The sequence below is a fragment of the Topomyia yanbarensis genome, chromosome 2, assembly GCF_030247195.1.
Source record: "Topomyia yanbarensis strain Yona2022 chromosome 2, ASM3024719v1, whole genome shotgun sequence".
Lineage (NCBI taxonomy): Eukaryota > Metazoa > Arthropoda > Insecta > Diptera > Culicidae > Topomyia > Topomyia yanbarensis.
Genome location: NC_080671.1, coordinates 53,876,077 through 53,891,870, shown reverse-complemented (window position 1 = coordinate 53,891,870; position 15,794 = coordinate 53,876,077). Strand labels below are relative to the sequence as shown.

Below are 15,794 nucleotides of genomic sequence, written 5' to 3'. Positions count from 1 at the left end.
GCTTATAAACATACATATCAGCAGACCTGGCACCCTTGCCTTGCGATGGCGCGACTTTGACACTTCACCTACACTGTAAAATTGATTTGTGCTGTATTCATTAAAGCCGCAAATGTTCATTCGTACATGTTTCAGCGCATGGTCTGAAATATTTCAATGCATCTTTATTTTGTTTTCACCAATAAATCGAGATTTTATGTTGTATTTGTATAGAGCATAAAATTTCGGTTTCTCCTTTCTTACAGCTAATGTGTTTAGACTTGTTTAGGTCTATATATCGTTAAGAAGAATAACCATTGTCTTCGTTAGCAATGCTTTATTACCAACAATGTCAATACCATTGCTGCGCAAGTGTACTAGTGCACATGCTGGCTCGCGTATCGGCAAAAGTTCACGTGCGGCGACGGTGATAGTTGTTGATAGTAAATATGTTATATCGTATCATCGGAAATTTAGTACATTTAAATACATGAATATACTCAATATTGTTAACAAAGAATCGACGTATCAGCACCAAATAGAAAGATTGCTTATTTGTTCTGCGCTTGAATCAACAATATGGAATCCATGATAGGTATACTTAGGGAATTTCTGTGGAAATGCCCCATAAGCGAATGAAGAACATGAACATGTAACATAATAGCACAATTTAACATTATTTATATACCTAGTATATGTAAAAACGTTGTGGACTCCTTAGCAAGGTGTAAACTTCTACCCGCCAAAAACATGCAGCTTCGCGCCTACCATAAAATCGTTCAGTTACCTACTAACCGAACGATGGTAGCTTAAATAATGCTGGCATTGTAGCACACCGATCCCGTCACCACCATCATCGACTGATAGTCATCGTTGTCGTCGGCAGTCAGTTCTATCGCGCTTTGTTTGTCGCGTGCTGGCTTTGTCGTACTCAGTACATTGCAAAAGTTCAGCTGAGATGGTTGGACTCTTCGGAGCGCTAGATTTTCGTGGAATTTAACTCGGGTTGAAACGGAAGTCAATCAAAGTACAGTAGGAGCTAGTGGTAGTGACCCGTCTTTTTTGCATTGCGTAGAAATTAAGAATTGTACGCGTTCAGTGCTGGGCTAACGAAATATCCCACCGGATGTTGAAGATTTAAGCAGATACCGTTACGCTAAGTTTGATCCGTCACATCGAAAAAGGACGGCAAAGATATTGCACCCGACTGCAACAGTGGGAGTTGCGTTTTGTTTCCTTACCATGTGATTGGTGGTAGTTTCGTTGAAGGTTGAAGTGATTTTATGTGAATCGTTGAAACCACGTGTAACGGAGGCGCACGGTTGCGAAAAAAAGAAAGTAATTGCTTGCTGGTGGGAAGAAGCACAAACAGTGTTCCAGGGAAAACAGCGACCCCTCAAATTGATTAGGCTAAGCGTATTGTCTGTTATCAACAGGTGGTATTTCTGCTTCAACAGCCGGGTGGTACGTTTTGGCAGTACCAAAACAGGCTACTCAATATTGATTAATTGAGCATTGCTACTGTCTTGAGTCGGAGTAGGGGGACATTTCTCGGAGAGTGGAAATAAGCAGAAATGGATCCTTTAAGGTAAGTTAGAGTATCATATTCTTTTTTTATTCAGTATGTTTATTTGACAAAAGGCACCCAATTTGATACACTGGAGGCAATAATTGACAATACAGCTGACAACGTTTTTTTTTTTATTTTAATGGTATCCATTAAACTTCTTTCCGCAAATCGTTTTGCTTGGGTTTAAAAAGTAGTTTCCTAGTGGTGGCACAATATAAGTGCGGAATAAAATGCGCTTTCACCCTGAACCGTTCTGGTATCTATTACACATTTATTATCAATCAAATAATAAGAGCTTCTCTTTCGCCAGGACAACTCAATGTAACAGCGCATTTTTATCAGCGAAATCGCACTTTTATGGAGTTTTCAAAGCAATTCAGTTTTATAGATTTTTATTTGATTCGCTGCATCGTTTCCTGCACTTCAGATATGTCGATTATATATAAAATATGTGGAGACTAGTTCTATTTGAGACCTTCGATTGTCGTGTATATAATTCGCACAATTAGTTATCCTTTAAATTATCACAACAAACACAAACGCTCATGTAGTATGCAGGTTCATGGAAACTTAAGCTGAATTGTTGATTAGTTAAAATTTTACCTGCACAATAAGAAATGTTTAAATATTAAACTTTGGTGGGTTAAAGCTTTGGATTAGACATGATTTTTGAAAATAGTTCTTTTTTCTAGAATGTCAAAAGAATTAAGAAATGGCTTAAACATACATCGAAAAGCCAACCCGAGCGAAATACTCATGGGTTCAAACACCACATAGCCCCTTGAAAAGACCTTAAATATGGTCCGTGACAAAATTCACAACCATAAAGACACCATAAAATGGTCTCAATAACCCATAAATACACCAACATATGGTATTTTATATGGGATCTACCGGATCATGGTGATGGTGTTTTCATGGTTTGAACCCATTTCAAACACTCATGCCAAACCCCATGACCATGTGGGTATTATGGGCTTTTCGTTTGCTCGGGAAGCTCATTAAATTTCCCCAACAATCCAACATGATTGCATGAAAGTGGTGACAGCACCACCACTCAGTTTGCTGTTCTCTACTTGCCTTAACGATGAGCACGCGGACGTCGGTTGCTAAGCATCGCCTGTATTCAATTCATGATATATAAAGATACTGTATGACCTCGTGTTGCTTCCGAAATGGATTCTAAAGACATGTCAGAAACACCTTCAGCGTCAAGAAAACTGCTAAACTTGATTGCTTCTGCAAAAAAGCTTGTTCAATTCTATATACAACATTGTATAACGGAATGGTAGTAGACTAGCCTCGCTTCCACTGATTTGAGAAGAAAGGATCTCAGGCCGATCGGTCTGCTGCTCTTTGCCTCATTATATGTAACGCGACTAGAGCATATTTCTGAATTTTACAATTATTGCCCGTCACACTAATGGTATTTATCCTGTTGTAGGACTACGTGTGAAAGCTACCTTGAACACATGTTTGAATTATTCATATCCTCGTTAAAGTAAAGTTCTGGAATGATTCTGTCTTTTCTCGCAGACTTCAACGGTGCAACTTTCAAGGGTCCATTTGATCCATTCGATTGTAACAATTCTACGACTAAAATTTTTCAAATGTTATAAGGTTATAAAATAGAAGATATGATAAAGAACAAGAATGGAGTAAATGGAATGAACTAATTTAGAATTCTTATTCTTGTTCAAGCGCAATAGAATAAAAGAAATTGAAATAAATGGGAAAAATTGGACGGAATAGATTGAAGAAGAAAACAGGAACAAGTGCAAATAGCTCAAAAATAGACAAAAGTAATATCATAGAAAACATGCAACATCAAAATAATTTAAATGGGTAAAATGAAAATGCTAAAGGAATTGGGGAAACATGAATATTACAATGAAGAAAAGTAAAGGAATATATAATGCAAACGAAGAAAAAAAAATAAATTTGGTGAAATAGAAATCAGAAAACATGCAAAAAACGCAAGTAGATCAAAATAAAATAACAGGAGAAATGTTCAAATGATAAAATGAACAAAAAGAAGGAAATTCAAAATTGTTTGAATGGCGTAAAAGGAAAATGCCAAAAGTAATAGATCATAGCAATAAAAAATGGGAAAATATTAAAAATCAAAAAAGAATAAATTTCAAAACCAATAAATGGAGAAGAGAAAAATTCATAACATAAAAAATTAAAGCGAAAAAAATAGATGATTTTTTTTTGATTATCAGAGAAACTTAAAAATGAAAAATATGGAAAAAATGGCGGATAGATAAAATATTTAAAAAAGTGTAAGGGAAAATATAAATATATAGTAAGATGCCGTTTTTGGCACGTTCCGTTTTTGGCATGCTCCCATTTTGGCACACTCCGATTTTGGCAACAAACGGGTTCCATTTTTGGCAACATTCTTGTTGTACATAATAAGTCTTTTTAAAATGTGCAATAGATATTTTTTTTGTATCAATTGACTTCACATTTGACTTTATTTCCAAAAATGGGAGTCATATTAACCCTCAAAGGGAATACTAATATTTTTTTCCAAATTATGTTAAAATTGTCTCATAGTTTCAATACATTACTGTGATAATTTTAAAATGCTTTTCGAATGTTGTTTTAAAACAGTGTTATGCATTTAAGGGTTAACTATATTTTACACTATACGTGTTTTATTTAATGATCGCTATAAGTATAGAAATGTATTTTTTAAGTATATTATAACTGGTAGCAGTGTGACTAGTGTCTGCCGGAATTATTTTTTATAGTAAGACCCAGAGCCTGTGCCCTTTATGAGTCAAGTACAGAGGAATGCGCTACACTGCGTAATAAGACTAGTTCGGGAGAAAATTTTCAGTAGAACCTTAGTAACATCACTGACAACTGACATACCGGCGCTTCGATCAGCCAGCAATCGCTATACGGGGCTTGTGTGCAAACTTGGATACAATGGTGACTCACGCATGCGAACCTGTATGCGAGGGTGATTTTCAACGTATTTTCATTTAAATGATTACACAGGTTTTTCGGGAAAATTTGTTCTAGCTTATATGTCTGTTCTCTGTGGTAACATTGCGAGCCTCTCTATCTTTGTATTATTACGACGTCAACACAAAACTTGGCACTAAATTTTCAGTACATATCGAAAGCTGACCATGGTGCTTCCCAAAGCCGTATTTAGGAATACAAAACTGATGGTCTCCAAATAGCTTGGTTTCCTTTTAATGTCTTTAGCTAATTTGTTAGTTTTTTTTTGGCGAGTTTTTCAAATGAATGGAATTAGGGTGGTCCTTGTGGTTGAGGTGTTCACAGTATCGACTGTTTAGATGTGTGAAGTTTTCCTGCGGTATGCCCTACAATTTAATAACACAAATGAGTTAAAGCAAGTTTACTGAATAAACAAGGCTATCTATAAAGGTTCATTTGTTATGATTTGTTTTAAGATTTAAGGTAGCGTGGCTCTTGGAAAATAGGGTTGCTTATATTATCTTTTGATGTGTTAATTTCTGCAATGCATTGTTCTAGAGATTTTTGAACTTTTATTGGAGCACATTTTCACCACAGCACTGATGTTTTAATCCCTTTTGTTTGGATAGTTCAAAGTGATTTTTACAGGTTTTCTTCAAACCTATCTTCAAACATTGTAATTTGATTTTCAATCTATCAATGCCATCTGATAGATCGACGATTGGTAGTTATAGTAGTAGACAAAATTTATTTATTTTTTAAAAGAGCTTTGTTTTTTAAACAAAATTGTTCATTAATATTCACGAAAGAAAAGATAACAATCCCAGGAGCGAATGTCATGATAACACATTTTGAAACTTTTTTCGAAGATGTAGATATAAAACATTTATTATTTTTCATAAAAAATGTTAAAATTCATTTTCTCGAGTATTTTTTTTTAAATGTCATGTAGTTCCATCTACATCTATCTATCTATCTATCTATCTATCTATCTATCTATCTATCTTCTATCTATCTATCTATATATATAAAAGTCAAAGTTTGTATGTATATGATTTATAGACTCCCAAACGGCTTAAACGATTTCCGTAAAAATGTATACACAGTAGGTATTTGTTATGGGGCGTGTTTGTGTGCTATTAGTTGGGGATTATCTGCCCGCCAGATGGCACTTTGGAACAAATTGTGTTTTCCTCCTATTTCGTTGAAAGTCGCAGCAACGCGCGATGGGTATCAGCTAGTAAGTTATAAAGTATAAATGTCTTCAGTACATACGTTAAAAATATCAAACAAACAACTTTGTCGAGGAAAGTTTTTTGATAGAACACCTCTGTCAAAAGATAGAACTAATCAGTTTCTACTTATCTAGATCAAAACCTAAATTGTCAAAATAATTATCATTTTCATCTAAGATATTTTGCTAAAGACACCAATCCTCCACGATATGTACCCAGGGTGCTAGAGGTTTTGGGTGTCGAAAGTAGCATTCTGCCCCATCGTACGACGTCTGAATTTGATAAAAACATGAATAAAATTGAATTTTCTTATATTTTTCTTTCATTTCATTCTATTTCACATATGAATAAAAATCCTTGAAACATTTTTGAAATCGTAAATTCAAAATCTAAACTTCAAAAATCAGGTTCCATTTTTGGCACGGTTCCGGTTTTGGCAACTGAAAAAATAAAATTGTTGCCAAAAACGGAATCCTACTGTAATAGGAAAAAGCAATAGAAGTTTTATGAAATAAATCAAATACATTTAAAGAAATCAATTGAAGAAATGGATGAAGAAAAAAATAAAACAGAAAGATAGATAGATTGAAACAATGAACAGATAAAAAAAATTGACGAATTTTGAAAAAAATGTGGAGCAAAATATGTATGAAAAATGTTCAATAAGAATAAATGAAAAAAATAGGAAGAAAAAACCATAGATGAATCGGAAAAAGAAACAATAAAAATGCAGAAAAATTAAAATATGAAACAACAGAAAAAGAGAAAAAATTGAAAACAATGAAAACTCTAGATTATATGAAGAATATAGAATTTCTCTGACGAAATTCTAAAAAACTGGAAAAAACTTATTTAATGGGGAAAGTTAGTCAAAGATGAATGCGAAAAAGTACTATGGATGGTTTTCTTTGTTGAATTTTATTTTTTTCTTGATTTATGGAGTTTTTCATAATTCGTTTCTCGAGTCGTATTTTATTAAGTCAGCACTTTAAAATAAGATTGCTGAGTTTTCTTCTTTTTTCTAATAGATACTTTAATGATTCATTTAGCAGTTACGATAGATTAACATAAGTGGAAATAGAAGTCCTGTCCTGAAAAGATAAGAAATCGCCATTGGACTAACAACTCTATTTTAACCGTTTAGCTTGATTCAAAAGTAAGCAGCTGTTTCGTGGAACCCACCAACAGATTGCAAAGTTTCGAATTATTTAGTAAAATATAAATCAAAATCACTTTTTCAAGAGCCCGAAACGCAAAAACACTTAAGGGATTACACCACTGTAGAGCACGAAAAAATAGACACATTTCGAGAATTTTTCTTGATGCAATAAAGAGATGAATCGAGATCTTGTTAAATGGGATTTTTAACATAAGTAATGAATCACAAAAAATAATTAATTTTTTCGAGTAATTTCATGACAAGATGATGGGGCTGTGCAGCATTTTCCCCCAATGCGGTTTTTTTGGAAGGGGTGAATGGCCGGAAATCTATCTCCCGTATGTCATGCCAAAAACATAAAAATCTTTGTTTACATATAAATTGAAGTTTATTCATTCATCTGTATGAAAATATAGAGTGTACCCAGTGAACCAACCATCGTACGACAATGCAGAAAATGATTCGTAATGATGTTTACAGTGTCAAAAATGTTACGACAATCAAATTTAGTCAGCAGAATTTGATTTGTAATGGAATATTACTAGAAACATGATACGATATTTGATTCAGAATCGCATTGATGTACCAATTAAATCATGTTTGATCAGTGTTGATTATAGATCGCCTACCTTCATATAGCTACAAACATTCAATTCATTCAAAATCATATTTTTGTTTACATAAGATCGTATTTTACTTCGATTAATGTCAGATTATCAACTTAATAAAGTCGTTCTGGTCGCTTCTATATGCAGGAATAGTCAGCAACATAAACATATGTACGATTTCGATACACATCACAATGACTTCAAAAAGTTAGATATGACTTAACATATCACAACACATAAGAAAACCGATTTCGAGAAGGTACTTACGACTTATCTCATATTTTTGAAATGAGATTGCTGCATATATAGCGTATGTTTATCGGATTAATGTTTCTCTACTTGAAGATGAAATATGATTACATAATGGTGCCAATCTTCGCTTATAATCATTAAAATAGTCCAGTCTGGTACGCATATTATGCCGATTTTGTGCATTTTGTGCGATATTTACAGTGGGACATGAACACGTATTATTTAGTTGCAACTTGGATATACCATCGAAAAGGCTGGTTGGGTATTCTCCCCGTAAAGATCAAACAAAACTATGTGCGTAAGTTCTACGTCGAATTCGGGTCACATGCGTACCCTCCTATTTATTTTGAACTGCGTTCTAGATTTTATTTGTGCGAAGAAAATCGATTTTGATGCCACGTAAAACTAGTTTGCTTCCTTGCGTTCTCTGTCCTGATGCTAATGCAACCTCAAAATATAGGTTATCAAATCTCAAACTGAATTATTCTCCGCACCCTTATTCGTCGACTGAAGATATATTTTTTGATAGGGGAATCACAATTAAACTGTCAGGCAGTTAAAACGGCACGGCTTTCTGCAAACGCACGTGAGATTTTGTACTGGTTGAATTCATTCGAAGATGATGGCTTCTCAAAGGCAATAAAATATAGTAAAAAACTCGTGTTTGGAATGATTAATAGCTTTGTTTTCAATCACTTTTATGGTTGAATGCAGCAAAACGGATACTCGAGAAAATGATACAAAAGACTATCCTAGATAGCGGCTTTTGAAATTCTTTTGCAGACAACCAAAGATGTGGAACGAACGCAATCATATAATATACCCACATGTGCGAGCAAAGAATGAACTACATACAGTGATTTGTTGGTGTTCCGAGTTTACACCGAATGAGTTGCAGATTATCAGGATGCTCGATCTTGGACTGCCACTTTTCAGTCTTCCCGCACAGCTGAATGTGGTTTGTGGACTGCACATGGTGGTGATTCACCCAGCAGTGGCAGCATGATAATTACGTCATCCGCATTTGCTTTTTTTAGTTCTTGATGGCAAAACAGAATTTTCTGGGTGTAATGTACACAACTTTTGCTACTTATCGTAATCACATAACATCAATTAGTCGACAATTTTAATTAACATTAGGTGTATCGGAAAATGTAAACTTAATTTACTTCAATCGAGCCTAAAATACACAAGGATACGACGAATGCAATTCGTTTCCATAAAAAACCCGTGAATATTTCTGCTTTTTTCGGATCAAGGTTAGAAATGGTTGGGTAAAAATGCATCCACGGAAGTATGACACACTTGGCGGCAGTCTGGCTGGCTCTGTTTGAACCCACCAACAAGTATTCAATGTCAATGGCACAAAATGGGGCCAAGTTACACGAACCGTAGTAGTAAATAACAATGATGGCTTTTCTGGTAAATCACAATATTAAGTACTTTCTTTTCGCTTTACTCTTTTCAGTATCGGTTCCAGCGTTTTGAGTCTGCATCAGCGGTAAGTACATACAGCGAGTATAAATATAGAAACCAATCCGGTAAGGGACCGTTTGCTTCAGATTTGCATGCACGTTGGGTCAAATACCTGTACTAACTTAGCCATAGCTTGAGGCGAGGCGGAAAATCAATTCAATTACAACCTATATGGTAGACTGCGATTCCGCCCGAGACCGATTTAGCTGGTTCACGCCTGTTTGTACCAGATCAACCGCGAACTGGTAATATGGGTGTTTCATGTCGAAGGCAGCAAGAAACATGAAATCACTTTGTCCTTCATTGGTTGACAATTACCTACTCGGAGATTTCTTTCTTCAACTTATCCATGGGCCGTGGGTGATACTTTAGCTTGTCACGTTGTAAATGTTGTACCATATGACCAATGGGATGCACTGGAAAAATGCTGCGTGAACAAATTAAAACGAAAATAAATGCAACCGCAATTTGTCACATCTTCAGCGATAATATCGGACTACAAGCAATTTGTCATTTTTAAAATTGATATGTATGTCGTTCACATAGACTATATGGAGTCTATTCCTCTCTCTTACATCATATCTTGCATTTAGTCAAGTTCAAGTTTATAATTGCTGAATACATGCATCGTCAGCTGTGTTCAGATATGTATTTGAGAATACCGTGTAACAGGGGGTCTTTAGTCATTTGAAATTGTTTATCGTGAATCTAATTTATTGAAATTTTCAGGTTTACATTAATTTATATGAGAAATATTAATTCGTTTCGAGAATTCAACAACTTATGTATATGTTTTAGCTTGTTTCTGTGAACGATTTGTTCAAAGTAGAATTTTAACAAATCGTTTACAGAATCAAGCTTCCAGTCAATGAATTTGTAGATGTAGATTTATTATGTACTTGAAATATTTTTGCAGATGTTAAAATATATCGAAAAAATTGCACTAAACTCGTGCTCAGCATTAATTTTTTCCATAAAAATAAGTTCTCTTGACATGTTTTACGTTGATTAAATGTACTGTACTGAGGACGAAAGACAATGCGTTTTCGCAGAACAACACGCGAAAAAATGAATGACGCCGTAACTAATACAGCTGATCCACGGTAACAGCCAAAATGACAGTTGTCAGTGATGTTCTCTACCAGGTATTCTGGTTGCAGTTGAAAATCGAAATATTGAACTTGCGCCTTTCGCTTTTTTCCCTATTTGCAGAGTGGGCAACTAATGCGCATCTTGTGTACATGTTAGAGAATCAACTTGCGCATCATCTACACCAGTTGCGCTTTAGTTGCACAATCTCAAAATAGGAGAAAACTGAAAGGCGCAAGTTCACTATTTCGATCTTCAACTGCAACCAGAATATCTAATTCACGCAACACGCGCGACCAATATAATGCTCTATACCTACTCTAGCCCCATGCCTATTTGATCCCATTCTACTCTACATTCATTTTTTTTTAATTCCAATGCACCGTGTAATCATATAAAAAATGGTAAACATATAAATGTGAGACACACTGTAGTGTGCATTAGTCGCTACATTGTAGGGGAGAGTGAGGACATTTGATCTTTGGGGATATTTGATTCCCTGGCCATATCTCATAATCTATACGAATAAAGTTATCACAATATAAAAAGAAAATGAAGTATTTGCTCGTTTATGATGTTTAAAAAACAAATCTGATGTATCACATTTGATTTGGAAAAGTTATGATATATTTTAGAAAATATGTGTTTAAATCCATCTCGAAGATCTTTTTACAATTTTTTTGAGCAGTTGTATGAGAAAGTCGAACTAATTATTTATGAATATTTTCATTTACGATTACTTTCTAAGGGCTTTTGTCTAGAAAAAACACGTTTTTTTAAAAAAAAATTACAACGCGCACAAAAAAATTTAAATTTTGTTCACCTTATACAACAGGTATCTGAAACTTTGATCCCTGTAACACTGGATATTCTTGATCCCTATCATTAGTTCTCTCAAACACTTTCGAAATGTATAGAAATAGAAAAACATCATTTTCATAAAGTACCGGGCACTATTAATTGATCTAAAATGTTTTTTCCGTGAACAAATCATGGTATAAGTTATTGAAAGTTGACAAAGCCAATTAAACAGCCCTGATTTACCGTAAATACCGTCTTGACTTTCTACTGTGGTTAAAGTATGTGGTGCATCTAAAAAGGTTGTATCATTAGTTAATTTGGCAGGACAGGTGGTTAGCTGAACTTTCATGTCTATAGGTCATAGTGTGCTTTGTTTCTTTAACCCTAGAAGGCGGAGGATCAAATTACCACACGTTTTCACAAAAACCTCGCTATGACATGATTTTCAAAACTGTTCATATTACCGACAGGACATAGTATTCGTATTTACACATTATTCATAGCTCTTACAATTCGAATTGACTACATGATTGCGAATTTTGCAATTAAAGTTTTTATTTCGTCGAAAAATTATTAGAAAAAAACAAAAGTGGGATCAAGCGTACCAACTCTCCCCTACACAAGATGCATAGTAGTTGCGCACGCTGAAACTTGAAGAACAAGGAACAGTGGAATCGATCAAAGACACTACACTGCACGGTAGCTGCAAATTTACATAATATTTGAGTATAGAGCAATATCGGACAGGCTGGCAACTAGTTCGTGTAGATAGTAGAATGAAAACGACAATTGAAATCATAGGCCACCGCAGTAAACCTACTTACATTGCGCGCACTGCGGCATGAAGATTTGATAGTTACTAACGTTAATTGTTCTAAGCAAGGGTCAGAAACTGTAGCTTCGAAACACGTCAAGTTAAATTGCTAGCGTGAGGAGCGCGTGTAGAACAATTTTTCAATTAATCGATATCAGCTGCCTCGTGCATTCCGAATAATTGTGATAGCATGCTTATCATGGACGTCGTCCAACTTCTTATTTATGACCCACAGCACAGGATGCAAACAATATAAACCTCACAATTCAATGGTATTCAGCTATTCCTGTGTAGATACCGAATAGTGTGTAAAAACACTATTCTTAAATAATGTTAAAATCGTGGATTTTTAGCTCACATAGTATGTTTGCATTAGGTAATGTATCTAAAAGATGATATGACGTCAACGCGTATACGGATATTACTGCAATGAGCGACTTAATATCATAATAAACTAAACGAAATGAAAACCGAACGTTTTTCGAGCACCACTCTACATAGGTAAAAATAACTATCCTCCCACGTTCATGATTTATTGGCACTCCACATCCGGCACTATTTTGGCCTCGCTCAAGTGCCGATATTCAGCGCTTCACTGTCAAGGTTATGTGGAAATATTATTAGCAAACAAAAATATTGATCGACTGGATCGACCACATGTGAGGAACTGTATTACCCACGAATAGAAACCATATCTTCCGGCTACATTTCCAGACACCGACCATTCGATGGTAACGCCGTGCGTCTATAATGATGGATAATCGCCAAATGTAAGCTTTGTTTATTTTGCTCAATACGATAGAAACGATTAAAACCGGTTTCCCTGTTTGATACGTAATACATTGTAAACGTCACCGGTTTGTTTATGGTTCCCTAAATTTTTTTTTGGATATTTTGATAGATGCTAGTTCGATATCTATTTGTTCTAGGGATCTGAATACTGTTGAGTATTTTTATGACTTTCACGTTTCAAGGTGGAATCCGCAAGATTGATTATTACAAGCACAAATCGTCGCTGTTATGCTATCTTATGACAAATGTCATTTTGGGGTAAACTGAGTTAGATACGCCATATCACTTGTCCAAAAAATCTTTACAAAGTGGCCTTTTCAGAATTTTGATATTCTGCTTGGTTAATGAGATATAGCGAGAAACGTGCTGAGAAATTTTTAGTTTTTGGTTCAAATGACTGTGTCTGGGGATTGGCTCAAGTTATTTTGATGCATAATATGTTTTTATATGTAAAACTATGTAACAAAAATACACGAATTGTGAGAAAAATGCAGTTTAAGTTTTAAACTGGAAATATAGCATATTCGGTAGCACTATAACCAAAAATAACTATTTTTCCTAGAATCCCTGACTCATTTCCTTCAAAATGCATTTCACCGATTGCTTATAGACAAAATGAAGCCAAAGATATGAATAAAAGTTAATAAATGATGATTTTTTTCTATGGAAAATTTTCCATGCACGATTATGACACGCCATACAAACTTTGTCATCAATACACACCTATGACACGCGTGAGCGCGACTTTTGTTTACATTTATAGTAAAAACTCGCAACATAGTCAACCGATTTTCGTAATATTTGAGACATTAATATAGAATAGATAGAAGCATCAAACGTCTTCTTTGAAATTTTTATACCATTTATAAGGTTCACGATATTCAATGTCAAACTTTAAAAATCGTTTTTCTCGAAATGTGCTAAATGGCGCTTGTCATAAGATAGCACAACAACGATGAAATGTTGATTGCAGTGGAAGATGAGATCTAGCAAATACATTGATTGCCTAGAAGAAATTGATTGATTGTATAACCTATTACTGAAGAAGAGAGATTGGAAAATCGAACGTAATTAGTGTTGATGTACCAATAGTTGTGGTGGGATTATCCGATAAATTGTTAACATTATATTGAATTTTTGCGCTTCGACTGCGTCTTATCAGAATCCGACACTGACTTAGTGACAGGACTAAGCTAGCGCTGGATTGGCGCTAGCTAAAAAAAACGGAGACATTAAAGGTGTTTCTGAGCAAACCCTCAATCAAGCGTGATGCCCCGCAAGAAATCTGGCGCTTGATTAGACTTGTCACTAAATTAGTACCGGATTCTGATGAGACGCAAATTACATAACTAGTTTTTTGCCCTCAACACGGAAATGTTATTTTAACTTTAACTTTCTCCTGAGTGTAGAGAAATTAGTTTTAACCAAAATTGTTCTCCACTAAGGAGTAATATAGCATAGTGCATCTTGTATTGGTTTGCTGAGTCAAACCAAACGTTTCGATTTCACTAGTTTTCATCGGCTTGAAAACGAACTCCTTTTCTTGCGAGACATCCCGCATGACTTGGAGTTTTCTCAGGAACACCATTAGTGTCTCCGTTTTTGGCGTCAATCCGCCGCTAGCTTAGTTATGTCACTACCCAGTCAAAAAGGGCAAGTTGCTGGCTCACGGGGGCTATTCGCCAACTCGGATGCGCTAATTGCCCTTCAATTTGCCAGCAAATTGCTAGCAATTAGGGGGCTATTTCAAATGCAACATTTGGGCGATTTACCGGTGTCATTTTTTTGCCGCCCAACCCGCCCTTAAATCGCCCAGGAAACGCGCCATTTAATCGCCCTTAATTGCCTAATATGAAAATTAAAAATAATACCTATTTTCGGATTCATTATCTACTCACATATACTTACCAGTATATTAGGTAATCAGCACCAACTTATAGGAAGAATCAAAGGTGAAGTTGGCATTGCACACTAAAACTTATCACAATCTGACGTTCATTAAGACTTTATGTCAGAGATCTTGTTCTACTATACTTACACACGATTCCACAATTTTCTACATTCGTTGGCTAAATGAAGTGCACTAGACAAACAAAATACAAGTGAGAACACACCAATTGTTCAAAAACAATTTTAAGCCTAAGCCAAACATGAACCGCCATGTTTGAAAAACGCAAAAAAACAACCAAGTCCATTTCAGCCGCCAGAAAATTTGTCTAAGTATTGAAATTGCCTTTAAATCGCATTCGCAAATTGCATTTGTTCCTAGGGGCAATTAGCACAGGCGAGTTGAGTTAAACGTCAAACTTTTTATATCGCCTGACCATGTTCGTCCGCATTTTTTTTTGACAGGGTAAGTTATAGTGGGTAAATCGATGTTTATATTTGATTCTGTTTTGCCTTAAGGCAGTGATTCTCAACCTGGTGTTCGCGAGAAAAAATATATTTTCTGAGTGCATATTGAAATTTCAAATCTTATTTCCTAAAAAACTGAACATAACATATTGATAGCATACAAAATCGATGAATATCCGTGGGGGGTCCGCAGCAACCCAGGGTGATTTCTAAGGGGTTCGTGATACGAAAAAGGTTGAGAACCGCTGCCTTAAGGAATAGAATTTTTTTTCAGAGTGGATAAAATCGCATTTGTAGCCATTCTTGATAGACAGATATAGAAATTGTTCTGAAAATCGGCTTTTTATTCTTTTTTGCCTTTCTCAATAGAAAAGTATTGCAATTGCTCTGAAAACCGACTTTTTAACGGAGACCCGGAGGGCCGAGTGACATATACCATTCGATTCAGTTCGTCGAGTTCGGCAAATGTCTGTGTGTGTATGTATGTGTGTATGTATGTATGTGTATGTATGTGCGTATGTGTGTATGTGACCAAAAATGTCACTCATTTTTCTCAGAGATGGCTGAACCGATTTTGACAAACTTAGTCTCAAATGAAAGGTGCAACGTTCCCATAGGCTGCTATTGAATTTCTAATGGATCCGACTTCCGGTTCCGGAATTACAGGGTGATCAGTACGAACACGCAGAAAATGTCGATTTTAATA

At 35.3% G+C, this 15,794-nt stretch overlaps 1 protein-coding gene across 1 annotated transcript in view; it reads left to right on the top strand.

Moving 5' to 3' along the window:
• Positions 1-927: 927 nt before the first annotated feature.
• Positions 928-15,794, top strand: part of LOC131685100 (facilitated trehalose transporter Tret1-like) — a 77,788-nt gene continuing 62,921 nt past the window's right edge. The window contains exons 1-2 of the mRNA XM_058968550.1: positions 928-1,567; positions 9,230-9,262. Coding sequence (XP_058824533.1) covers positions 1,554-1,567; positions 9,230-9,262 — 47 coding nt within the window. The 5' untranslated portion in view covers positions 928-1,553. The remainder of the gene's footprint in view (positions 1,568-9,229; positions 9,263-15,794) is intronic.